This window comes from Cricetulus griseus, chromosome 6 (genome assembly GCF_003668045.3).
Source record: "Cricetulus griseus strain 17A/GY chromosome 6, alternate assembly CriGri-PICRH-1.0, whole genome shotgun sequence".
In the NCBI taxonomy this organism is placed as follows: Eukaryota; Metazoa; Chordata; class Mammalia; order Rodentia; family Cricetidae; genus Cricetulus; species Cricetulus griseus.
Window position 1 is genome coordinate 1,850,684 of NC_048599.1, and position 27,774 is coordinate 1,878,457.

The 27,774-nt window shown below is 47.7% G+C and overlaps 2 protein-coding genes across 6 annotated transcripts in view; both read right to left on the reverse strand.

Moving 5' to 3' along the window:
• Window positions 1–252: 252 nt before the first annotated feature.
• On the reverse strand, window positions 253–14,065 carry Mtg2 (mitochondrial ribosome associated GTPase 2). Of its 5 annotated transcripts, none has more exons than XM_027419874.2 (8): window positions 13,982–14,065; window positions 12,747–12,860; window positions 6,413–6,617; window positions 3,685–3,832; window positions 2,773–2,888; window positions 1,963–2,181; window positions 1,556–1,694; window positions 253–787 (listed from the first exon to the last, which is right to left on the reverse strand). In XM_027419874.2, exons 3-8 carry the CDS (start codon window positions 6,611–6,613, stop codon window positions 390–392), a joined length of 1,221 nt encoding a protein of 406 aa, XP_027275675.1. In that variant the 5' UTR covers window positions 6,614–6,617; window positions 12,747–12,860; window positions 13,982–14,065; the 3' UTR covers window positions 253–389. The 5 variants fall into 5 exon arrangements, with proteins under 5 accessions (XP_027275675.1, XP_027275677.1, XP_027275674.1 ...); XM_027419876.2 differs by having other exon boundaries at window positions 12,747–12,856; window positions 13,982–14,057; XM_027419873.2 differs by having other exon boundaries at window positions 12,747–12,856; window positions 13,956–14,052.
• A 341-nt stretch (window positions 14,066–14,406) lies between these two features.
• LOC100769060 (SS18L1 subunit of BAF chromatin remodeling complex) overlaps window positions 14,407–27,774 on the reverse strand; it is a 28,388-nt gene continuing 15,020 nt past the window's right edge. Inside the window, exons 7-11 of the mRNA XM_027419872.2 lie at window positions 27,671–27,772; window positions 26,621–26,713; window positions 22,866–22,985; window positions 18,823–18,950; window positions 14,407–17,495 (exon numbers count right to left, since the gene is read on the reverse strand). Coding sequence (XP_027275673.1) covers window positions 17,469–17,495; window positions 18,823–18,950; window positions 22,866–22,985; window positions 26,621–26,713; window positions 27,671–27,772 — 470 coding nt within the window. The 3' untranslated portion in view covers window positions 14,407–17,468. The remainder of the gene's footprint in view (window positions 17,496–18,822; window positions 18,951–22,865; window positions 22,986–26,620; window positions 26,714–27,670; window positions 27,773–27,774) is intronic.

Below are 27,774 nucleotides of genomic sequence, written 5' to 3' on the forward strand. Positions count from 1 at the left end.
GGCCGCCTGGCAGCAGTGTTTGCTACCTTCAGCCAGCAGCACTGTCCTCCTACTAATGAGGTGTTAATTAGCACAAATGAGTCAACCTCAGCAAACCAGTCAGCAAGGGTGACAGGCAATCCAAGCACCAGGGAGCAATTCAGGTACCAGGTGGCACAGAATATTCAATATTCCATCACCCTAGGCCAGAGGGTAGGGGGCAATTTAGGTGTGCCTCAAATTGGTGGGAAAACAAAGACATTGACACAATCAGATATTTGCAGGTACTTTCTCTCAGGTGTTCAAAGCTGCCTGCCCACATTTTATAACAGGTTTGCTTCTGCTTCCTGTGACTGACTGCAGGCCACCCCTGTCCCATGCTGGCACAGGGGCAGGCAGCCCTGTGCCCACTACCACCTGAGAGGCTGGCAGCCCTGCTCCCGCTCGGCATCCACGTGGGCGTCATGCAGCACCTTCAGGTGTAGAAGCAGCTGCTCCAGGTTCTCTCCAGTCAGCGCTGACAAGGCAATGACCTCCTTCTGTCCCAGGTGGGCCTGGAGCTGGGACAGGTGGGCTCTGGCCTTCGGGAGATCAATCTTATTTGCAATAATCACATGGGACCTCTCAGACAGGCCTTTGTCGTACTTCTCTAGTTCATACTTTAAGTCATCAACCTGAGTCCACGGCTCAGGCAAGGAGAGATCTACCACAAATAGGAAGAAGCGACAACGCTCAATGTGCCTGAGGAAGCTGAGCCCCAGGCCCTTGTTCTGGTGTGCGCCTCGGATGATGCCCGGGATGTCTGCCACTGCAAGAGGTTAAGAGCTTAGTCAGGTCCAGGGTCAGGAGGTTCCCCCCAGGGAGACCCCCTGGCCCAGATCTCATAGTCTACAACTTTCCTTTCAAGGAACACCTAAAATCGAAGCCATTTATTCTCCCCCAGGAGACTCAGCAGGCCAAGAGACATGAAGGCATTTCAGCCCTTGGGTCTGCAACATGCTCTCAAATATTTGAGTGATAGGTACAGTGGATCAATCTAATGAGGGAGATTTAACACATTCTTGTCTCCCAGGCTTCAAACATGGTTCAAAAAAAGGGAGATGGTTCCCTGCATTCTATGGCTAATTTGATTATGGATACAAATCACTATCGTGCACTTTGCAGATACAAAGTGCTGTACAAATAACCTTACCAGCAGGCTTGCTATTTTTAATGGGTACATTATCTTCTGGAAAAAAAGTTTTCCTCTTAAAATGGTACAGGAAAGGCTTTTAAACCACATGCTGTCTGCATGACTGATGCCGCCCAGTTCCACAGGAGAGTGAGGAAGGCAAGAGGCAGCCCTCTCCTTGGGCTCCAAACTCAAGATTACAATTTCCAGCTGAAGAGATCAGATTTCTTGGCTGGGAGGGGAGGGGCTGATTGTGACAGAGAACAGGCTCATTAACATTGTTTCAATCAGGGAAAACAATGTCTCATTTTAAGTGGGAAGCTAATCTCAGGGGTTATATAATTGCTCTCCTGAGTCACTGGGCCATTTAAACCATCCTCTGGCAGGGTTCTGGAGGCTCTCTACCTGCTATCTGTTGGTGGCCTTCGTAGTGAACTATCCCCACATGAGGGTTCAGGGTGGTGAAAGGGTAGGAAGCTACAGCAGGTTTTGCATTTGAAATGGCTCGAAGGAGAGAAGATTTCCCAGCATTGGGGAAGCCAACCTAGAAAAAAAAAAAAAAAAAAAGTAAAAGTGCTATGTGACCTCATGGAGGGACATTGTCAATGCCACCAGCAGTTGGCACAGACAGAGGACAGGGTTGGGGTAGCTGAGAATGAAGGTTCCTGCTCACTTGCTCGTATGCGGCATGTGCAGGAGGAATGAATAAAAGCTGCTGCTCTCTCCTGGGTAGGGCATGCCCCACCTTCGTCACAGCAAACCCCACCAGAAGGGACCCACTGCCTCAGAGTGTGGTACAGCCAGGGACCTACCATCCCAGCATGGGCCATTGTCTTGAGCTCCAGGTAGAGGACCCGCTCCTGACCGGGTTGTCCAGGGGTGCAAGTTACAGGGGCACGGTTGTCATTGGCCAGGAAAAAGCGATTGCCTTTTCCTCCTGCACCTCCCAGTGCGGCAATGTACTCATCTCCTGGGTGGGATAGATCAGCCACAATCTCACCTCCCTCTTTCACCAAGGTACCCACAGGAACCTGAAAAGTTCATCATCACCATCATCATCACCACCGCCATGACGTTCTGTTCTATAACCCGCCAGAGAGGAGGGGTGGGGCACTGCTAACCTCTCCCCTCAGCCACCATCACAAAGAAAATGTCCCAGCCTTGAAGAGATTTTATTATGGGCCTAGTCATATGCTCCATAGTGCGTAAGCAAGCTGTCATGGTAACACTTGCCTTCGCACTCAGAGGGCTGAGGCAGGAGGATCACAAGTTCAAGGACAGTCTGGGTCACATGTGAGGTCTGTCACAACAGCAAACACCCACCTGCACCAGGGACTCTTTTGACGTGTTAGTATAGCATCAGAATCAACCAAGCACCAGGGAAACAGTCCTGTGTGAGCATGCTGCCCTCACCTAGACATGGGAAGAGGTATGTTCTTGGCTCCCTCTTTAGGGTCACGCCTCTGGACTCTCGAGTCAGAAGCAACACAGCCAACACACGGGTGCAAAGGAGTTTGTGTGGGGACTCGACTCCAAAGATAGACCACTTCTGTTCCGAGCCAGGTGCCTTTAGCTGTCCACGGACCCAAGGGAATAGTGGCCTGTCCAGCTCCTCAGCTTACCTGGATGTAGAGGGTGGCACCACCTCGTCCAAAACAGTTTTTACTGCCACCATTTTCTCCATTGAAACCCTGATACTGGGACAAGACTGAGGACAAGGACTTCACTTGCTGGTCAACTAGAACGAGAACAGAATCTCATGTCCTTTTGTGTTATGACACAGCCAACACAGCTGCCGAGCGGCCTCACACCTGTCATCCTCGCCCTTCAGGGCCTGAGTGTATAGCTGGCTGGCCACACTCTCCATTATCCTAACCAAAATAGAATATGACACGCCCCCCCCCCTTTTATTTGAGACAGGATTTTACTATGTATCTCTGTGGCCTTAGCTGCCCCGAGACTTGCACCTGGAAGGCATCCCCATATGAAGCAACTATGACTACCACCAATTAAAATAAAAAAAAGTCACCTAAGGGGGCTAAAGAGTGGGCCAGTGATTATGAACATTGGTTGCTCTTCCAGAGGACCCAGGTTTGATTCCCAGCATCTAATGGCAGCTCACAACCGTCGTAATTCCAGTTCTAGGAGATCTGATGGCCTCTGTGGGGCACACATGTGGTATACACACAGCCATACACTTTGAATAATGTAAAAAACCAGCTAACTTCATCATGCTGGGAAGATGCCTCATGCCCAGCTCAACAGAACCCAGCGCCCCTGCTGTATTTTCTGATCCTGTTACATGTGCTGCCATGAAGGTCCTGTGGGAAATCATCTGTGTTTCTGAGATTAAAAAACAAAAATGATGCCCAAAGTCACTAGCCTTGGTACACTGGTGATAAGCAGCCATATAATTCATAAAAATACTGTCTGTACATTAAGTTTGAATACAAACGCATGCCAAGACAAGACAGTGGACCCTCCAGTTGCTATGTATTGGCTATCTCCTCCCTAGCTGCTCCCAGGGCACATGCCTCTCAGGATGATGTGTCCACCGTCTCCTCCATCCCCACCATCAGGGCCTCCGAACTCCTTGCGGGGCTCACTGTGAAAGCAGCTCATGCCGGAGCCTCCATTCCCTCCACGGACCAGTACTCTCCGATGATCCACAAAATGTCTTTTCTGCGGTGAGTATAAGGCAGCCAAGGATGTTAGCAGTCCTGAAACCCTTCCAAGAGAGACACATACATGCAGGCAAAACACTCACACACATTGGTACATGTCTCTACCACATCACAGGCTAACCATGCTGACACGACCACAGAGCGCTCCAAAAGCCCCAGGTAAGGCAGCTCCCACAGGTCAGCAGCACCCAAGGACTGAAGTAAATCACTGCAGACACAATGGGTGGCTAGTATGGCACGCACACTTCAAAAGGCAGTGCAGAGATTCTAACCTAGGGAGCACAGCTTGTTTGGGAAATGTTTCCTGAACACAGTGTCCTCCCAGCTCCTTTCAGACAGAATGACACTGCTGAGATGCCAGGTCTGTTCTTACCAGAGGAGAGCTGCTGCTGCTTAGGACAGCACGAGGTGGAGTTCTGGGACAATGCCCAGGCTTAGCTCTCCAATGATACCACCTGAGGGCTTAAATGTGAAATGCAGAAAGGAGGGTTCTCTTTAGGCCCTTAATACAATGAAAGAATAAGAATTAGCAGCTGGGATGGAGAGATGGCTCAGCCGTTAAGAGCCCTTGTTGTTGTTGCACAGGACCTGGGTTTGATTCCCAGCAACCACATGGCTCACAAACATCTGGAACCCCAATTCCAGGGCATCCAAAGCCCTTTTCTGACTTTTGTAGGCACCAGGCACATATGTGGTACACATACACACACACATACATGCATACATACATACACACACACACATACATACATGCATACATACATACACACACACACACTTGCATACATACATGCATACATACACATACATACATACACACACACATACATACATACACACACACACATACATACATACATGCATACATACACACACTTACATACATACACACACATACACACACACATACATGCACACATACATACACACATACACACACACACACATACACACACACACACATACATACACACACACACACACACATACATACATGCTGGCAAAACACTCATACACATTAGCTCATCCTTCAGCTGCAGCTCCCTCCTCCATTCCCAGCATTGGGTTTTTAAAATATTTATTTATTTTATGTGTATATGCATATTTACCATGTGTATGCAACGCCTGTGCCAGGTCCCCGTGACTGGAATTACAGGTAGTTGTGAGCTACTCTGTTGGTGCTGGGAACTTAACCCAAGTCCTCTGCAAGAATAATAAATGCTCTTTTTTTTTTTTTTTTTTTTGGTTTTTAGAGACAGGGTTTCTTTGTATTGTTTTGGAGGCTGTCCTGGAACTAACAGAGATCCACCTGCCTCCGCCTCCCAAGTGCTGGGATTAAAGGCATGCGCCACCACCACCTGGTAATATTCTTAACCATTGAGCCATTGCTCCAGTCCCTAGGACTAGGTTGTTTTTAAGGAAAAAAGACGCCCAGCCTGGTGCAGAGCTCAGCAGTACAGAATTCACCATTATGTTTAAGGTCCCAGATTTGATGCCTTGTACCACAAAAATAAATAGAAAGTCCTCCAAAACAAACATTGTAGGATTCCTTGGCAGCATGAGGAAAGCTATGAGCTACTACTTTGAAACAATGCAAGTTTGTGCCTTGCCAACAAAAACAGATTGCACCTCATAGGAAAAAGCACAGGAAAGACCCAGCACAAGCATGAGCCACCAGGAGGGCAGAGCCCTGGGGACAGAGGTGCTGTGTCCCTCATCCATAAGCAGCATGGCTTTGTATCGGCTGCTCACCCAGAATCCCTCTACTAGGAGGAGATGAGGAGCCCCAGTGTGTAACTTCTTAAGTCAAAGATCATCAAAGGTTCTGGCAAACAGAGTAAAAACTTCCTGTAAAGGCTGGCTGGGGAGAGACAGTTGGTAAAGAACCTGCCTGCAAGCATAACATCCTGGGGTTGATCCCCAGCGCCCACATAAAAGTGCTGGCATGGTGGCATGCATTTGTAATCGCCGAGCCATACAGCAGAGATGGGGGAAACCTCTGCAGCTCATCGGCAAGTCAGTCTAGTACGACTGGTGAGCCTCAGGCCCACGAGAGACTGTCTCAAAGGAAGTAGCCAGTGTCCCTGAGGATGACACAGAGATTGTCCTTTGGCCTTCATATACAGAGAACCTGCATACACACATGCACCCACAAGCATTATACAAACAAACAAACAAACAAACATCTTGTTCATTAGAGGCCTTAAAGAACTTAAAACTAAAGACATATCCAGTTCCCAGGTTCAAACGGAACATGAATATTCAAAACCACCTAACTGCAAATAACAAACTGTATGTAAAAATACTTCCAGGAGATCTGGGCATGAGCTCCATGCAGCCCTAGTGCTGCAGAGATAGCTGAGCAGCAAAGAGTACTTGCTATTCTTCCAGAGGACCCATGTTTGGACTAGAGCATCCACATCAGGCAGCACACAACTGCCTGTAACTCCAAGGGAGGATCCCTTTACCCTTTACTCTGACCTCCATAGGTCTGTACGTACAGGCATGCATTCGTGAACACAAACCCATATGCACTCGTGCAGACAATCAAATGTGTCCTCCCTAGGCTGAGACTCACCAGTTTTTTCTCTGACAGCAGCTTCTTTCCGGAGGCCTCCCGGTGCTTGGCGTGGCCTACAATGCCCAGGGAGAGCAATCTAGATGAAGCCTGCAGTGAATGGAGCTGGCTGGGCTTGAGGGTAGCTTGGGTGGATGGAGCACACTTTGAAACACCCAACACAGTGAAGGACCTTGCCAAGCCAAGTCTGGTAGGTATCATTGCCCTAATAAAAGTCAGAAGGATCCAGTAAGACACTCGGGTTAAACATGAACTTCTGACAAGAGCTAGAGCAGAATCCAGAAAAGAAAGCAAAACAAACAAATAAACAAACAGACAAAAAAAAAAAACAAGAGAACCGATGGACTACTGCTCTGCTGGACCACAAAATACATGAGGGCTTGTGGTATTCATTAGCCTGTCTGCACTCACACCAGGATCTGTGCACACAGGATTTAGATAATTAAATCTCTTGCAATGGTGAGTGAATCTCCCTGGAGATTATAAGGTACCTGCTTGGTGAGATTATTAAAAGGGAATCTAAACCTCAAGTCAGAGTTTCTCCAAAGTAAAAACAGTCATTTGATGAACTGTTGTTGAAGATTGTGCTGTTGGACAGCTTGAAACTGTTAAACAGGAACACAAGAATACTGAGCGATGGCAAACACACACCCAGACAATGTCACCTTTGCCACTTTCCTGGGATGACCCTGGGAAGGCCACACAGCTGCTGCCTCAATCCCACTGGAAAATGGAGAGGCTGGGCCAGGACAGGCCCGCCCGCATGGGCGCCCTGCGCTCCTGTCCTACCCTGAACACAATGGACAGCATCTATGTGGTCTCGGGCCTCTGCTCCTCATGAAGCTCTCATCCTTCCAATTTCCTGAGAGATGACAGTGATGGAAGCATATGACCCAAAGCCACCGAGCCTGAGTGACTTCTGCTCTGATGAGGTGACATGGGCTCCTGAGCAGCTTCAGGGTGAGGACTGTGTTCACAAAGATCAACCAGCTCGGAAGCCGGAACTTCCACCACACACCCTGCAGCAGGAAAAGCAGCTAGGGACATAAAGGTGTGCTCCCAGGATAGCACACTCACGGACCATTAGGCCACAGGAAGATGGGCTGCTGAACACACAGCATGCTGGACCATAGTCTGGCTCCACAGGGAGGGACACTCCGGTTCAGGGGCCTCTCTGCTGGACTGCCCCACAGGGCTCTGGGGAGGCCCCCAGCCCTGCTCTTTATCCACTGCCAGCACATTCCTTTTATGCATGCACATCTCCCTAGGTCAGGTCACCAGCTATGGGCAGGAGTCTGAGACTCCCAACTGTTCCTAGTGTGGCCAGCTGAAGTTCATCCTGGAGTTTCAGGTCCTCCTGGCTAATGCCATAGGTCTCTCGGCACCTTCCCATGCTCACAGCGGGGCCCAGCCATGTCTTCCTCCAGCACAGCCCTGCAGACAGTCTCACCTCCAGGAACCTTGGGACCCACATCTAGATCTGTGTGACACTGCTGTCCCCTTTGAAGGACACAGCTGGGAGTGTACAGGTACCTTTGCTTCCCCTTCATATCCCATACTTACACCTTCAGTCAGGTCTACACCTGTCTGCCTACACCCTACACACCCTACACACCCTACACACACACACACACACACACACACACACACACACACACACACACACACCCCTACCTGTTGGAAACTAACAGTTCACACAGTGTGGTGGTTTGAATGAAAAATGACCCTGATAGGCTTACAGGGAGTGGCACTACTGGGAGGTGTGTCTTGTTAGAGGAAGTATCACTGGGGGTGGGCTTTGAATTTTCAGAAGTTCAAACCAGGCCCAGGGACTCACTCTTCCTGCTGCCTGCTGATCCAGATGTAGAACTTTTTTTTTTTTTTTTTAAGGGATGGGGGGTGGCTCGAAACAGGGTTTCTCTGTGTAGCCCTGGCTGTCCTGGAACTCACTCTGTAAACCAGGCTGGCTTCAAACCCAGAGATTCACCTGCCTCTGCCTCCCTAGAGCTAGAATTACAGGCGTGTGCCACCACTGCCCAGGTGGATGCAGAACTCTTAGCTACTTCTCCAGCACCATCTCAGCTTGTGTGCCACCATGCTTCCTACCACGATGATAATAGACTAAATTTCTGAACTGTAAGCCAGCCCCAGTTAAATGCTTTCCTTTGTAAGAGGTGCTGTGGCCATGGTATCTCTTCACAGAAACAGAAACCCTGAGACACATCCATCCCTATAGTCTAGTATTGCTCAGATGCTTTCTGTCTTGGTGACTTCCTTTCTCCTTATGGTTTTTCTTTATGTGCCCAGTAACCAGCCTAGCCTAATGGTCCATTCCCTCCTCTTCCCATGCTGGGCCACCACTCCATGGGGATACCCTCCTCCTCCTTCCCTTCTATTAAAGTCCTCTGACCCCAGGCAGGGTTTCTCTGTGTAGCTCTGGCTGTCCCAGAATTGGCGTCTATACACCAGATTCACCTCCAAGTCAAAGTTGTTTTTTTTTTTTTAATTTATGACTATATTTTAAAAGTATGGGTGTTTTACCCACACGAAGGTGTAGAGCACGCATGCATCCTGGTGTCCGTGGAGGCAGAAGCGGACGCTGGATCCCTTGGAATTGGGAGTTACAGACAGTTGTGAGCTACCAGGTGGGTCCTGGGAATGGAACCCTAGTTTTCTGGAAGAGTGCAGACACACTTTTAACCTCTGAAAAGCTTTTTATTTTTGTTTTAATTTCTACCAGTGATTGGGATTGATCCCGGGGCCCTCATCCTCAGGTAAAATGCTCTGCCGCTGAGCTGCCTATAAAAGGGTTTCTGTAAGTAAATTACTTTTGATGACTAGATTTACAGAGGACTGACAAATATATTTCACTCAATAGCTTATGTCAAATGGACATTATGTTAATTACTGGTTTTAGTGACAGAGATTCTCTGTGTAGTCCTGGCTGTCCCTGAAAATCTCTCTGTAGATCGAGCTGGCTTCAAATTCAGAGATTTGCCTGCTTCTGCCTCCCGAGTGCTGAGACTACAGGTGTGCACCACCATCACCTGACCACCAAATGGACATATCTTTAAAGATTTATAAGAAAAAAACGTCCTACATCGCCTCAAAAAATTGCATTTTCCAGGAAACATATATCCCCAAATTTCAGACTTGGTGGTAAATTCTTGGTAAATGCTATTAAGAAATAACCCCAAATTTATATATACTAGATCACTATCCAATCTACTTTATAAGGTCAATGTGGCCCAGAACCAAAACCTGGCTTGCACAGAAAGCTAAATTAGAGGCCAGTAACCAGCAAGGTCTGGTGTGAGGACACAAGGCCACCTCTCAGCCGGGTCCCAGCTGGCATGCTAGGACATGATTGGAACCAATGCCTCAGCAAACAGGAAGGGAAAAGAATGTCACATGTCAAGTGGCCAGGCCTAAGCATGCCACACTCACGTGAAAGCATGGATGGTACCCCTGAGATTTAGGGGATGGCAGGGATGCCCATGTTCACTCCTGCAAAATATGGCACTTTGAAATGCTACAGTGGTCAAAAAAAAAAAAAAAATGGAGTGGAGTGGGGGGGTGTTGGGGCTAGAGATAGCTCACTGGATAAGAATGTGTACCACTCTTGCAGGGGACCCAAATTCAGTTCTCAGTTCCCGAATCAGGTAGCTTAACCATTTGTAACTCCAGCTTCAGGAATCCAACACCTTGTACTGGAGAAATTTACTCCTCGTGTACATACCCACAGACACACATATAATTAAAAAAAAAATCTTAAAAAAAAAAGAGGAAGAGGTAAAACAGTTAATAGTTGCAGGAGAGAAGACTGATTACACAGAAAACTCCTGGAAAATTTGTAAGACAATCTACTGGGTTGATTTAGTCCAGCAGCAAACAATTAGAAATGAAAATTAAGAAAGCAAAACTAGACAGGCAGTGGTGGCACACACCTTTAATCCTAGCACTCGGGAGGCAAGGCAGGCGGATCTCTGAATTCGAGGCCAGCCTGATCTACAGAGCAAGTTTCAGGAAAGCCAGGGCTACACAGAGAAAAGCCAATCAATAGAAAAAAGAAACAAAGCAACCCCCTTCACCCAGTGCCACATATGAAAAGCACTTAAAAGTAAATTAAAAATACATTCAAAAAATTTATTTTATGGGATTTGCCCACATGTCTGTATGTGTATCACAGGAACGCCAAGTGCCCATGGAGGTCAGAAGAGGGCATCAGATCCCCTGGAACTAGAGTTCCAGATTGCTGTGAACCACTGTGTGTTTTGGGAACTGAATCTGGGTCCTCTGTGAGAGTAATATTCCTAACCACTGAATCATCTCTCCATCTCACTTGGAGATAAATTTAATAATAAACAAGCCAGATGCAGTAGCTCATGCTATAATCCCTACCACTTAGGAGCTGAGGGGAGCAGGATTCCCTTGAGTTTGTAGCCAGTCTAAACTATATAAAGAGTTCCAGGCTCTAGGCTACAGAGTAAGACTCTATCTAGACAAACAGAATAGCCAGGCCTGGTGGTGCACATATCCAATCTTTGCATTTGAGAAGTGGAGGCAGTTCAAGACCAGCCTGAGATACATGAGACCCTGCTCTAAAAACCAATCAACCAATCAAACCAAATGAAGCAACCAGCAACCAAATACTCCAGACCCCTAGTGTACCACTTGCAGAATCTGTTCTTTTAAAAGTGGTTTCCAGGGACTAACTCATTCTGTCTATACAAAAATTCTATAAAGCTATTTATTTTATTGTCCCCATTTTACAGTGGAAGGCACTAAAGCAAAGGGCAGGAGTGTGGCTCTCCAAGGTCCTGAGGCAGTGGATGGCAGGCGTAGGAGTGGAGTAGTGACACATAGGTTAAGGGAAAAGCATGGTTCTTGGCTGTTGTGGGCACTTGCTGGATGCTAGCAGCTAAATCTGCAAGGCACTGGTAGAGACAAACCCAAAGGCTGGGAACAGCTGCAAAGCCACCTGGACCCTTGACTCATAATCAGGCCTGTTTTTTTTTTTTTTTTTTTTTTTTTTGATTTTGGTTTTGGTTCATCATATAGTTTTGGCTGGCTTGGAACTCACAGAGAACTGTTTGTGTCTGCCTCCAAGTACTAAACCAAAGGTGTACGCCACCACAGCCTGCTCCTTTCCCAATTTCCAATTTGTGCATAGACTCTGAGTGCTGTGGCTTCCTAACAGGGAATAAAGTCAGTCTGTTTCCCATTGCTGTTCAGTGTCTCATCCAGTGTCTATTAGCCACCTTGGACTGGCAAAGTTAAAATTAAATAAAATGAGGGCCAGGAAGATGGCTCAGTGGACAATAATCCTTGCTGTTAAGCATAAGGGCTCGAGTTGGGACTCATTCATTTAAGAAGCTGTAGTGCAGCCAGGCATGGTGGCTCACGTCTTTAGTCCCTGTACTCGAGAGCCAGACACAGGTGGATCTCTGTGAGTTCAAAGCCAGCCTGGTCTACAAAGCAAGTTCCAGGACAGCCAGGGCTACACAGAGAAACCCTGTCTCAGAAAAACAAAACAAAACAAAAAAGCTGGGGTGCACCTGTAATCCACACCTATTACAGGGGGCCTGGGATAGGGAGATTCGAGGGGCTTGTTAGCTTCCTGGCTAGCTCCAGGCTCCGTGAGAAACCTGGACTCAAGAGAACAAGGCAGAAAGGGCAAGAGCAGGACACCTGAAGTGCTCTTACCCATACACTTACACACTCATGTATGAACATGCACACTCACAGAAGAGCACATAAAACGTAGGCACCAGTTCTTTAGTGCCACAGGCCACACAGGGCTACCCCAGGCAACAAAGATCAGGACACCGCCATAACAAAAAGTACCGGTGGGCAGGGTTTACCTGTAGCTCACAGCAGAGGGAGCCTAGCAGAGTGGACTCACTTCCCTTCTAATGCCTTTGCTGGACCAGTGAAGAGAGTCAGGGCATGCAGCCTGACAGCCAGATACTTAAAGGCTATACAACAGGGCTTTCACAAACATGGAGAATGGCACTGACAGCGTGAAGGGTTTCACACTAGACACCGTCAGTTCACTACCGCTATCCACAAGGCTGAGTTCCTGGCCACTGGCCACAAAAGGGTATTGCCAGAAATCTTCTGCACTGATTTTATAGTGTATTGATTGAACTTATTATGTAGCTGGGATTAGAAACATGTGACACAATGTTTCCATTGAGAAAAAAAACAAATAAAAGCATCCTGGGAGAGGGGATATAGTTCAGCTGGTAGAATGCTTGCTGGTCTATCACTCACAAAGCCCTGGGATTGATCCCTACGACTGCATAAACCAAGTATGCCATGGAGCACTTACCTGTATTCTCAGCACCCAGGAGGTAGAGGTAGGAAGATCAAAAATTCAAGGTCATCCTGGATTGCACAGCAAGTTCAAGGTCAGCCAGGTAGCCAGAGATACATGAAAAGCTGTCTTCACAAAAGAGAGGGAAAAGCACCCGTGAGAAAGGTTTCCATTCCTTCAGTGGTGTTCTTTTATAGAATAATCCACTGAACATGGCGTATGTGCATCCAATATCTATCCTTCAGCTGGCTCATAGTACTTAGAGTTAACTAACTTAATTCTAAACATTTTGTTTCCATTTTGCCTCAGGATATTAAATCCCACAGGGGCATTACTGTTTCTGCTACGCACTGTTATGCTTCATTACATGTATTTGAGATCTACTTCGTTTTTTCATGTGGAAAATATTTAGAAACTGGAGTGTTTTGTCAGTTGACAATTCACATTATGTCTTTCTTTCTTTCTTTTTAAGTTAATCACATGTCATTCACAGAGGGAAAAAAAATGCGTTCCTGCTGTGTGTGTGGGGGCATATGCTTTTAATCCCAGCCCTCGGGAAGCCAGCCAGGCACCTCTCAGGCCAGCCAGGGCTACATAGGGAGAGCTTATCTCAAAAACAAAGCCTGTGTCCCTTTCGGCACCGCTGCTGTCTGGCGCTGGCCCCATGGGGTCTTGCGCGACTTTTCATGGGCGCAGGCTGGAGGGGCAGCGGCTTCCCCTCCAGGACTCAAGGCCCGGGACGGGCTCACAGGGCGGGCAGGGAAGCCTCTGAGGACAGCTCCGGAGCTGCTCCCTGCTTAGTCGTTTGGGCTCCTGCGTGGAACAAGGACATCTGCTCTGGCAGAGCGTCTCTATAGGTCCTCGGTGTGCAGAACGCTCGCTTCCTAACCCGGCCTTTTAAAAAATGTCCCACAGAGGGGCAGCGGGGGGCTGGGACCCAAGTCAGCAGCACCCGGGAGCGCATCCAGAAAGGCTCAAGAGGAAGTTTCCGCCACTGTTTTCTGTTCCTGGTCTCACTAGGCAGCCTAGCCTGGCCTCGAACTCCCGGCAATCCTCCGGCCTCCGCTCCCCGGCAGGCGCCACCACGCTCCTGCTGAGGCATCTTCAGAAACCAACTTTCCGGCGCTCGGGCTGGACGAGCCATCCCCACAGAGCGCAAAGCGACACAATCTTCGCCGCCCCGCCGCCCCGCGGCCCCGTCCGCCCCGCCGTCCCGGAACGTACACCTGAGACTCCTCGTCTGCACTCACCGGCTCCCGGCAGCTACAACATCCGGGCGCTGGACTGCTTCCGGGCCGAGCTCTGGCCGCGGCTGCGCAATGCGCCAGTGCGCAAACACGGAAGTCGCGGCGCCGCCCCCAGCCCGCGGTCCAGCCACTCGGGAAGCTGAGGCAGGAGGATCACCGTGAGTTCCCGCCCAGCCTGGGATACACAGTGAGCCTGGCTCACAACACCAGGGCAGAAGCCAGGTGTGGGGAGCACCTCTGAGTTAGAGGCCAGCGCGGTCTACACCGAGCGTTCCGGGCCAGCCAGGCAGGGATGGATACAGGGTCAGTCTCCGCCTAAAATCCAAAACCCAAACTGACCAACCAGACAGACAGGGTGTTTTAAGGTTGTACCGCGTTCGCATATTAACACGATGGACGCAATAATAAATCCGTTCAATACACAGAAATGAAGTAATGGCTAAAAAAGCCGTTTTAATGGAAATGGGACGTCTTCCTCTTGGTACAGTTTTGAACGGAGGCTCGTTACTGAAGCCAACGCCTGAGCGCTGGCACCGCCCGAAAGGAGACCCTTCCTTGCTGGCCCAGGCCCTCTTCTGCCCAGCGCCTCTGCAGACATCTCCAGTCTCTCACTGCTAAAGCTCAGCCCGGAGGGGCGGCCATCCAGCCACAGCTTCTGCCACGCAGCAGCACCGGGCAGGCTGAGCAAGTGTTGGAGGGATGGTGGGAAACAGGAGGAGGAAGAATGAGTGAGCAGCGATTTCCAAATCCCCCCTTTCATCTTTTCTGGCCTTCAGTAGGAGGAGTCATTAAAAAAACAAAAGCAAAAACAAAAACAACGCACAGTCAACCACACCTGGATGAAGGGTTCATTTCAGCTAGGGCTTTCCAAACACTCTTGTTACAGAAGAAAAACTATTAATACAGTCCATGAAAAAGAACGGCCGGCATCGCTTTCCCCCACAAAATTACATAAACATGAACAAAACGTTAAATAAACATTATTATTAATCATTAAATATATTAACACCGAAATCATGTATAAATTAGGAAATAAATGTACAAACTATCTCACAAAGTGCTTTTAAAAATATATACACAACATTCAAGAGATTCTTAATGTAAGACATTTCAGATTGAAGTTTTGGGGTGATACATTTTTTAAGTGTCCTTTTCTTTCAAAAAAGTATTAATACAGCACTTACACACACATTGACACAGCGACTAACACACATATACACTCATACTAATACAGCACTTAACACCCAAGCACTCACTCGAGCACGCTCACACACAAACACACATGCACACACACATAAAAGGCATATTCCCAGATTGGCAAGGAATAAAAAACCATTTTCACAGTTACTTAAAATGTTTCAGCATTTTTCCAATGAGAAATTTTAGGCCCCAATTGAGCTTGTAGACTAGTTTTATAAAAATTGCCAGGAAAGAAGGGAGCAAAAGAGCTGACTTTCCCTAAAATGAAGTTGCTAATACTCTGTCACTTATCGATCAGATGTTCGTCTCTGTCAAGTTAATACCGTCATATAGTCAGCCCTTGCCAGTGTTAAGGGTTTTTCCTAAACCCTATGCCTATTAAACATATATGCCCTCATTTGTTTATCAGTCCTACAGGAAAGGGGGAGAATGCCCTAGAACAGGACTGTAGCCAACACAGACAAGTATTTAGTCTGGCCCTTGATTCTTCGTCTGTAAGTGAGATAGCCCTTGCTCTCTGGATTCCAGCAAGGCTGTCAAGATTAATTCAAGTAAAACCCACAAAAGTGCCTTGTAAATCTTCACCCACTGAGCTACAGGTAAGTTTGATATTTTAAAAACTTATCAGGAGTGGTGCATGCCAGCAGTGTCAGTTACTTGAGAAGTGGAGGCAGGAGGATCATAAACTCAAGGTCAGCCTTAGCGGGATGTAGCGAGTTTGAGGCCAGTCTGGGCTACGTAAGACCTTGTCTCAAAAGACAAAATAAAAGCATCATGCTGGACAGGCCTGATGCACCAGGCGCTGGATCCTTGTTTTTTTTTTTTTTTTTTTTTTTTTTGTTTGTTTTTAATATATCTTCTTGGTTGTTCTTAAATATACCAGCACTTATCTTAAAGGTTTTTTCCCCCTTTTCTTAGTAACATGTTTATTACTGTCCAAATAAAAGCTGAGAAATGCCAGTGGTATTTTCCTTTGACCGTATCTTTCCAAAAAGGCTGTTTCTCAGGTTTTGTACAGAATTAAAATGAGATTGAACATCCTAGGGATGTTAAAAAAAAAAAAGAAAAAAAAAGTCACTCAAATTTTACTATATAAAACCTGTACTTTTATGCCGGGCGTTAATGGCACACGCCTTTAATCCCAGCACTCGGGAGGCAGAGGCAGGTGGATCTCTGTGAGTTCAAGGCCAGCCTGGTCTCCAGAGCAAGTGCCAGGATAGGCTCCAAAGCTACACAGAGAAACCCTGTCTCGAAAAACCAAAAACTGTACTTTTCATTTAAAAGAATGTAATAAAGCTATTTGGATTGTTAAAAATATGGTGTGGATTTCAGATTTTCCTTAAATGCAAAGGAACATTTGCTTGGCAATCTGAACTTGGAGGTCCTGACGAAGTACCATAAATACTTGCCAATTGCCAGTAAAATTTAGTCTCAGTACCTTCAATTCTCTTTAAGTTTAGGATTGAGCATACTCAAATCCTTGAAATGACATTAAATAAACAGGGGCTAAAGCCACACTACACACAACGCAGCTGGTAGACAGCGAGCCTTGCTCTTAAGAACAGTGCGCTCCCTAGGGTAGGTTACCCTCACACTGCCCTCATGGACACACTTCCTCGGAATACAGTCACTGATCCCTCTTCTCTGTCTAATACACAGACATACACTTTTCAGGACCACGGGGACTGCAGACACACAGGCAATGGATAAGTTCTGGAAAGGACAGCTCAGTCTCTCCACATGAAACACATTTTCTTTGTTACAGTGACACAAGAAACTAGCCCAAGACACGGAAGGTGTCCTCAAGCCCTATCTAGGCACAGGAAGAGATGGCCACCCAGGGTTGTCTATATGTGTGTCAATCTACGGGCAGCCAGTTAAGGAAACATTTACAGTCCACTTTGCAACGACGCTGTTGAGAGGGGCACACTGGGTCTGTTCATGGTAACATGGACCACAGTGTCTTTTAGATATTGTCTCATCACTGGGCACAGAACACGTGATGACAGTATGGCCCCCCAAAGCTAGCTACGAACATCGAGGAGGGGGTGAGGGACAAAAACAGGACAACCTCTCCATTGTATCGATATACAATACTTTACACAGCACCAAGTATGTCACACCATCGCAGTCAGGAGTACACGCTTGTCATCACACCCATGAATGAGCCTGCTTCACACGCAGACGTGGCACTGGGCGCAGGGTGACCAACATGTCATGATTCATCAGAACTGCCACTGGCTTGTCCAGAACATACTACCATGAAGGGTCCAAAGACAACGCCTGTCCCTTATTGCTGGTAATTTCCATACTGACCCTAAAAGAGAACAAGACATAGATTACACCTCTTCAGTCCTGAGTGCCAAGGTCCACACCCAAGTGACAGGAAGCTTCTTCCCATAGCCAGAACCCTGGGTCATGGGTGGAAAGTAACCACAAAAGCAAATAGGCTAAAAGTCTGCCGCAATCCCCAAAGTGAGCGGTAGCACTCCTCCAGTCCAGAAGTATGTCTCAGATTAACAGTCACTCCCCCACCTATTCCCCAATTTTGACAATCATTTATTTGACCAGATTTCTTTCTATCAGCTTTACTCAGAGGCAGGGCCTGTGAAGACAGCAATGTGCCCTCAGCGACGCACTGGGCTCTCTAGGAGGTAGGGCCTGGCCATGCACCTAGCCAGACATCACACTGACCCTCCTGTTAGTCACAGCTGGGGCAGCAGGACTGGTGCCAACACCAGCTTCTACTTTTAGGAAATGGCTTAGGGCGAGCCGGTTAACAGGCTCAGTCAATACAAAATCTGAAGAGGGACTCAGAGCTTGAATCCACACAACTGCAGGGTTAGAAGCTAACAGAACCCTGTGCTCAGAGGAAGAACCTTCTGGAAGACTGCTATCCTTGAGGACATAGGCATTTAACCCCATCCCAGCTTCTTTTCTCCATAGCTGGGTAAGAGGGGTTCCTGGGAGCCCACAGTGAAGAGTCTACACAGGTAGACTGAAAGGTCTCTGGGGCCCGCACCCACATGGGTGAAGCAGAGGACACAGCAGGCTCCGAGTGCAATCACTAGGGCAGGCAGCACTTCTGCACAGAGTGCCCTCAAGCCAGCTGGCTACCTCTTCCTGCAGGGATATATGGAGGTGCCTGGAGCTGTTTCTGACCCTCTAACCTGGAGAAGAGAGTGGGGGAGTGACTTGCAGCTATGGGTAGTGGCTAGGAACACTAGAAAACATACAACAGCTTGCCTGTCCTTGCCTAGGTCCATCAGCCAACTGACTCGGTTGGGACCTTAAGACCCACAGGCTGCTTTAAAGGTCTGAAGAGAGGACACTTTCCACTGAGATGTTCCTGCTGTGTCCTCTCTGGAATCAAGTACGGTCATGATTGACCATTCAGTTTTTAATTAAGTTAGCACACCACTTGTCGGTCCACAGGTACTTGAGATGTTCTTTTTTTTTTTTTTTTTTTTGGCCTCTGAGAAAGAGGTGTCTTTGTACCAAGACCCTCCTAGCATCTCTAGCCCCACAGTGGTTGCATACTGCTGCTGTCCTGGGAGCCAATCGGTCCCACCTATCACTCCCTAGGACCAGAAGAGAAATCCTTGCCATGCGATATCACTTCCACAAACACCCAGAAAGCTTGCCTGCTCATAGCCGTAAGGCCGCTGCTGCTGAGCAGAAGGTCCCGTCTGAGATGCTCTGTAGCTTCCATACTGTTGGCCTTGTCCTTGCTGGTAGCTTGAGTACTGTGAGGGGGCTCCCTGGGCAGGGCCTGTGAAGACAGCAGAGACTGTGAGGCCAGCCAACCATCTCCAGCTCTCCATGCTTCGAACACCCAGACATCAGGTACCTGTCCTACGGTGGGCAAAGCCTATACAAGACTGCTACAACCCAGCTTGCCATTTCTGACAGTTGTGTGAGGACTAGAGACTGTGCCCATACACATATGGGCACTGATGGCCCAAACCCAGCACACTGTGCCTGCCGTGTTGCAGAAGTGGGTGAAGGGCTACTCCAGAACCAGCTGGGGTCAGCTGTGGTGGATACAGTAAAACACAATCCTACATGGCAACAGGAACTCAGGGGCAGAACAGAAATGTCCGTCTTCCTGCGAAAACTAAGTTGAAGGCTCAGGAAAGGGCTGACAATGTACAGCATCTGGTGTGTGTGTGTGTGTGTGTGTGTGTGTGTGTGTGTGTATGTGTGTATGTGTGTATGTGTGCATGTGTGCATGTGTATGTGTGTGTATGCATGTGCGTGTGCGTGTATGTGTGTGTGGTGTGTGTGTATGTGTGTGTATGTGTGTGTGTGTGGTACCGAGGGCAGAAAATAGGTCACCACAGAGGGTGGGCTGTAGCTGGAGTTTCTTTCCAGACTGGTCCCACAGCTGATTAGCCCCAAACACTGATTGGCTAGTAGCCAGGCAGGAAGTATAGGTGGGGCTACCAGACAAGGAGAATTTTGGGGAGAGAAGCCATAAGGAGATGCCATGTAGCTGAGGAAGGAATAACAGGTCTGGATCTTTCTCCGGTAAGATGGGACGACGTGGAAAAGCTTAGATTAACAGAAACGGGTTAATGGGGAAGAGAGAGGCAGTAAGAAGCCGGAGCCATCGGCGAAACAGTTTATAACTAGTATGTCTCTGTGTGCTTATGTGGGCTAATCTGCTGTGGGACCAGGCTGGAAAGAAACTCCAGCTACAGGGGGCGGCACTCTACCACGGAAACACAGTCCAGCCCCCAGTGAACACTAGGGAGGCTTTCAATGCTACATGGCTGTGGCCTGTAAGCTATGGCCCAACGCTGTTTCTCTTTCTTCCCGAATGTATGTCCGAACACCACATGCATCCAGCAGAGGAGGCCGGGAGTGGGGTGGGGGGTGGGGAGTATCAGGTCTCCCCTGGGACCGGAGTTTCAGTCAGTTGGGAGCTTTCATAGGGGTGCTGAGAGCCAAATACTGGTCTTCTGAAAGAGAATTAAGAGCTCTTAACAGTGACAACAGCATTACAATGTATGCAGCCCACAGCAGGCACCAGAGTGATAGGGAAAGTATTTCTGTGTATGTCTATCTTATTGATTGTTGAATAAAATACTCTGGCCAATGGCAGCAAGTTAGACAGGACTAGGAGTCAAAGAGGATTCTGGGAAATGTAGTAGAGAAGTGGTGATCCAGGCCAGAAGTGACATAGCAAGGAGACTCATATTTAACAAGGAGAAACAGGAAGGGTCCCTTTTTCCCCTCCACTCTTCCTCCAGTGGCGCAATGTGATCCACTGGCAAGGAGGGACGCCAATAAGGCGTCCAATAAGTCTTTTAAAATATATAGATTTATAATGATTAAGACTGAGCTAACAAATGAGAATCCCAGTCATTGCCCAAGCAACACTGTACCTAATCCAAGTCTCTCTGTGTATTAACTGGGGCCGTAACTCGGGCGGGCGGCTGGTACAGAGTGCACACGTGGCAGTGGGGCTCAGCGGCTTTTGGCGGAAAGATTTATCATAACAGAATGGTGTCAGGAGTGGGATGACCCCATGCCCCAAGGTTCCCAGAGAAAGAGGGAAACCTGCCGCAACAGCCTGCCCTGTCCGGCCGCTGAGAGGCATCGGAACAGCTTCCATATGCTCGGGCAGTCCCGGTGCTCTTTGGCGTTGGACTCGGCACTTCCGAGATGATAAAGACAGATCCAGATAAAGAAAAACCTCTAAAGGTTTACACTGCATTTAAAAATATATGTAGGCTTGTGAGAGAAAAAGTAACAGGAGGAAATAGAGTAGTCGGTTATGGTGGCGCACGCCAGTAGGATTTGCTGAAGGAAGCAGAGGCAGGCAGATTTCCACAGAGAAACTCTGTCTCGGGGGGAAAAAGAAACAAAAGAAAAGTAAAAATAAAGTAATAAAAAAGCCACATAAAGATAAAAAATACACAGAGAATCTGGATACTATATGCCATATTGTTGTCTTTAAATTGTTTGATTGCCGAGGAAAGATTTACTGCTGCTAAAATACATTTGATCATAAATGCTGCTAAATTAATCCAACTTATACATTTTAAAAATGCTTTGACTTCAGAATTTAAGTTTAAGGACAGGCTACTTGGAAAAAAAGTTTTTACTTATGTTTCCACAGAAAATGAAAAGCTGTTGATTCCTTCCAGACTAATATGGTTTGATCAAGCAAGACCCCCTGAAGCTGAGACGATACAGCCTTACAGACTACAAAAACAAGGACTTGGTCAGGTTTCTGTTTTATCATGATCCCTATGGTGTATGAACATCGCCCCCAATCAGCAGGAAGCAGTTTAGAAGGAACAACGCCCAAATTCCCAAATATTGTTTATAAATGTTTGTTTCAATTTAAATGGGATTGGTTATAAATGATAATGAGCATAGTCAATCTCTTTTTAAAGAAAAAAAGGGGGGAACAGGATATAAGAATGAATACTTTACATTGGTATAGATTTTCATTTATTGATACAACTTTAAGGTCAATTTTGTGATATGTATATGTCTCCTCTTGTTTAGATATTGTGTTTATACAGATCTTTTAAAATGATATACATAATTAAATACAGGTTATATAGTTACCTATAATAGTCAGAACTTATAATTAGGTTAATTAGGTTTTTTATATATACAGAGATGTATTTAAGATGGATAGGTATTCTTCAAACTTTTCAAAGACCTACAGAAATATGGCATTTAAGTGGTTTAGGATTTTTCTTGGCAGTGAGACACAACTGCTCCTGGCACACCAATTACGTTGAAAAGGAGGATGGGTATCGAAGAAACTCGTTATGGAGTTTCCTTTTAACATGGCAAGATTAGCCATTTGGGCAAGAAACTGCTCTTGCCTGGACTGTTTGTTGCTGTATAAACTGGACATGCAGGACCCACAAGAAAGTGACTGCTGAACTTACAAAACAAGACATTACTGAAGGGTTTCTGTTGAAATGGAGAAGTGTGCCAGACACTCTGTGGCCTATAGGCTGAAGATGGATGCCCCAACGTTACAGAGGAACTTTGGGTGACTTTTCCCAAATCTAGAGTTTATATATTATCCTTCTATGGTCTTTGATAGAGTTAAAGACAGATAGTTATGGTTATAGTTTTCTTCAGTTATTATAAAAGATAAGTTACCCTTCTTTTTATTTAGACAGAAAAGAGGAGATGATGGGGAATGTACTTCTGTGTAAGTTTATCTTATTGATTGTTGAATAAAATACTGTTTGGCAAATGGCAACAAGTTAGACAGGACTAGGAGTCAAAGAGGATTCTGGGAAATGTAGCAGAGAAGTGGTGATCCAGGCCGGAAGTGACATAGCAAGGAGACTCATATTTAACAAGGAGAAACAGGAAGGGTCCCTTTTCCCCCTCCACTCTTCCTCCAGCGGCGCAATGTGATCCACCGGCAAGAAGGGTCGCCTAGGCATCCGATAAGATAAATCTTATAAAATATATAGATTTATGATGATTAAGACTGAGCTAACAAATGAGGAATCCTAGTTATTGGCCAATCAGCATTGTACCTAATCCAAGTCTCTCTGTGTATTAATTGGGGCCCTAACTTAGGCGGGCAGCTGGCATAGAGCGCACACGAGACAATGGGGCTCAGCGGCTTTTGGTGGAAAGATTTATCGTAACACCAGAGGGTCCTCTGTGAGAAGACATGCTACGCTGTCCGTCTTACCGTAACCTTGCTGCTGCCCTGGATAGCTCTGCTGGTTGGGGTACTGCTGCTGGGAGTAGGTCTGCTGCTGCGCCGAGCCCTGCTGGTACCCAGTCTGCTGCTGACTGTACTGGGAGTTTCCTGAAGGAGGAAGGGGCACAGTCTCATTTTCGGGTAGTGCTGAAGGTTCCCTGTCACCCACAGAACAAGTGAGTAGCCATGGAATCCTTGCACCATGTCTCCAGAGGCAGCACGCTTCCACGTGGCTCAAACATCATGTGACATTTTTATTTTATTATGTTACAAATACAAACGAAAACCCGATAATACAAAATGGGTGATGTAGCTACTAAAAGCAGTACCATGAACTAAGCGTCAAGTTCTACTCCACACGGTAATTGTCAGTATGATGATTCAGAACCACCCAGGAGACACACACCTGAGTGTGTCTACATAGGCGTTTCCTGAAAAGTTTTAACTGGATGTGGGAGGCACCATGTCATGGGCTGGGGTCTCAGACCAAATAAAGAAAAGTAAGCTGAGTCTTTCTTCACTTCCCAACTGTAGACGCCATGTGACCAGCTGCCTCAGGCTCCTTCCACCATGGGTGGACTGCACTTCAAACCGTAAGCCAAAATGAACCCTCCCGAATCAGTCTACCACAAGATCCAGCAATCCCACTCTTAGGCATATACCCAAAAGATGCACATTCATACAACAAGGGCATCTGTTCAACAATGTTCATAGCAGCACTATTTGTAATAGCCAGAAACTGGAAGCAGCCTAGATGCCCCTCAACTGAAGAATGGATAGAGAAAATGTGGTACATTTACACAATGGAGTACTACTCAGCGGGAAAAAACAATGGAATCTTGAAATTTGCAGGAAAATAGATGGAACTAGAAGAAACTATTCTAAGGGAGGTAACCCAATCACAAAAAGACAAACATGGGTATGTACTCACTCATATGTGGATTTTTGAAAGAGTAAAGGATTACCAGCCTACAATCCACACTGCCAGAGAAACTAGTGAACAAGGAGGACCCTAAAAGAGACATACATTGTCCCCTGGAGAAGGGGAAAGGGTCACCATCCCCTGAGAAAATTGGGAGCACGGGAAGGGGGGGAGGGAGCTACGAGAATGAGAAGGGGGGAAGGGGAGGGATGCAGAGGACATGAGGGAGCAGAAAGGTTGAGTCAGGGGAAGAGTAGAAGATAACAAGAATGGAGATACCATAATAGAGGGAGACATTTTAGGTTTACAGAGAAATCAGGCACTAGGGAAATGTCTGGAGAGCTACAAAGATGACACCAGCTAACAATCTAAGCAACAGAGGAGAGGCTACCTTAAATGCCCTTCCCTGATAATGAGATTGATGACTGAATTATATGCCACCCTATAGCCCTCATCCAGCAGCTGGTGGAAGTAGAAGCAGACACTCACAGACAAACACTGGACTGAACTGGAATCCACTTGCAGAGAAGGATGAGTGAAGAGCAAAGAGGTCCAAACCAGGCTTGTGAAACCCACAGAAACAGCTGACCTGAACAACGGGAGCTCTTGGTCCCCAGACTGATAGCTGGGAAACCGGCCTGGGATCCAGACCCCAGGATCATGGGTTTCAGTGAGGAAACCTCAGAAATCTACGGGACCTCTTGTAGAAGTTCAGTATTTATCCCTAGCATAGGTGTGGACTTTGGGAGCCCATTCCACATAGAGGAATACTCCCTGAGCCAAGACACATGGGGGTGGGCCTAGGCCCTATCCCAAAGGCCGTGACAGACTCTGATGACACGCTATGGAAGGCCTCACCCTCCCTGTGGAGCAGAAAGGATATGTGATAGGTAGGGTTTTAGTGGGGGGGGGGTTGTAGGGAGTGGGAACTGGGATTGACATGTAAAACAATCTTGTTTCTAATTCAAATTAAAAAAAAAAAAGAACCCTCCCCTAAGTTGCCTTTGTCAGGGGTTTTGTCCCAGCCACAAGAAAAATAAAAATATAGCCTCGAGGGCTGTCTTCACTTCCTGAGACATGCACATGACCTTAATCAGAAACAAGATCGTGGGTGGATGCTAAGGACGGGATGGGGTCCGTGTGAAGCGTGAGAGATGTGAGCAGATACACAGACGCCACATGACTGACAGCGCAGATGACTGGAGCACGTTTCTTCAAGCCAAGGGACAGCCAGACTGATGGCAGCCAGCAGATGCTGGAGAGGCCTGGAGCAGACCTGCCCTGAGCTGGCAGACAGCCTGACCTCAGATCTCATGCCTCCAGAGCCAGGAGGGGGTAAAGCCCTGATGCTTCAAGCCCTGCTAGTACTTCCTCACAGCAGCCCTGGGAGGCTGGACATAAACTGAGCAGGCCAGGGCAGAGGTGTGAAAGGCGTGCTCCGCCTACCGCATGTTTGGTTTTGAAGGAATAAAACAGGTAAATGAGCCAGGTGGTGGCGCAAGCCTTTAATCCCAGCACTCAGGGGGCAGAGGCAGGAGGATCTCTGTGAGTTCGAGGCCAGCCTGGTTTACAGAAGGAGTTCCACGGCAGGCTCCAAAGCTACACAGAGAAACCCTGTTTTGAAACAAAACAAACAAACAACAACAAAAAAAACAGGTAAATGAATGCAGACTGTGAAAATCAAGTCTGAAGGGCTCAGAGTGATCAGGCAGGAAGAAATCTCCAAACTGTGGGCCGCATCAGTACAGACTGTGTGTCCGTGTGATATATACAAACACCTCTCTGTGCTTTTTTCTTATAGAGTTATTCCAAGAGAGTAAAAGTCAATTAATTATTAGGGAACAGTTTGGAGAGAATGACTTGAAGGCTTGAGAGTGCTTGGCTGCTCTTCCAGAAGACCTAAATTTGGTTCCCACAACACCAGTAGGTGGTTCACAACCACCTGCAACTCCAGAGGACACAACCCTCCCTTCTGGACTGAGAATACCACCTGTGAGAGCATATGAGCACGCACGCACGCGCACACACACACACACACACACACACACACACACACTAACAAAGGACAGAAATAAATGTTTTTAAATTAATGTGTATCTATGTCTGCTAGGGCCTGCGAATCTCTGGCTCTCAGGACCTGTGTGTCTCCTCTCCCTTCCACACTCTGTGGCATCCCATGGGTGACGCCTGTCTGCCAGGATGGTCACATTTACACCACAGAGATGGGCAAATGCTACACAGCAGGGCTTTCTGCACAGTCACAAAGCAACATGCAGCTGTCCCTCTCCCCCACGCCTACAGCACCACCAAGGGTCTCTCCATGCTGGTGCCACAAGCCCCTTGCAAAAGATGCAATCCTACTGGCTCATGGGTCATTCATCTGGAAGGATGGCAGCCGTTTGTCCCCCAGCAGTAACACCCCCAACATGGTCAGACAAACCCCGTCCTATTTCCCAAACATACAAGACAAGTGAAGTCCCAATGCACAGCCTGGCAAACCAACCTCACAAATCTACACCAGCTGTCTATTACCATCAACACTCAGGTGAGACACCTGGAGCCGGCACTGTTAGCTCCAGGAGTGTGCGTGCTCACACACTAGGGCACGGTGCGCGTCCTGCCATGCTCCTTCCCCCTCATAGTAGGAGTGTGCGTGCTCACAGTGTGCGTCCCGCCATGCTCCTCACCCCCTCATAGTAGGAGTGTGCGTGCTCACACACTAGGGCACAGTGCGCGTCCCGCCATGCTCCTTACCCCCTCATAGTAGGAGTGTGCATGCTCACACACTAGGGCACAGTGCGCGTCCCGCCATGCTCCTTACCCCCCTCATAGTAGTGCTGTGTGGAATCCTCAAATGAGCGGTCGTAGCCCTGTTCTGTGTAAGACGACTGCTGGTAGGTGTAGTCGCCGTGGCCTGCAAGAAACAGGTGACTTAACTGTCCTGCCTAGGTCCTGGGGGACAACTGGGCTCTGCAGAAGTGAGTTCAGGCCAGGGGACGATGCAGAACTGGCTGAGCCAACCTCTCTAAGCCCCTCTGTTTGTTCTGTCTGTCTGTCTGCCTGCCTGTCTAATCCTCCCTCCCTCTCTCAAGCTCTCTCTCTCTCAAATGCAGGCATCATCATCACTGTGGTGTTGCTCCAAGATGTGGACAGAATCAAGCCTTCTTTACAGCACTGGCAGCTGCTCTCTCCCATACCTGACTGACTCCTGGGGGCTCCCTGGGTAGTGGTGCTATGACCACGAAAAAGCCTTTAGGACATGCCACCATCACATATCAGGCATCATGGCTTGCTACAAGACTTGTCTCAGCCACCTACCCTGCTCTTATTCCCAAATCCCAGACACACTTCCTACCTTATGCTACTGCTTACACCAGGGCCCTGGCCAGGAGTCCCCCAGAGACCTCCATCATTATCGCTCAAAATATATATTTAATGCAGATATTTACTGAGACAGGGTCTCCTGATGTAGCGCAGCCTGGCTTCAAATTCTTAATCCTCTTGCTTCAGCTACCTGAGAGCTGCGATTATAGTCAGGGGCCACCACAGCCGGTATTTAAGATCACATGACAATTTTCAGAAGCGAGGGCAGGAGGCTGAACGCTAGGACCCAGCATGTTAAACACACCACACCTGTCAGTGGTGGGTGGCTCTATCCAGCTCAGCCTCCTTCCACCTTCTGGGAAAGAAAAGCAGAGAAAACCCAAAGAGGTGGATAGTGTCTTACTCAGACGTTTTTCTTGTCAGAAACCGGCCTCAGGCACACCCCAGTATGCTCAAGCTGAGGGGACCCGGGGTGCTTTGCTGGCAGGACACAGGGCATTAGGTCTGAAGAACAGACCACCAAGGAGCTGCCAGCAGCGTGGCTTACCGTCTGGGTAGTACTGTTGACTCATGGGCTCTGCAGCACCCTGGCTGTGGCTGTACTGTTCGCTGTAGTACTCCTCCTGGCCTAGATACTGCTGGGAAGAGCCT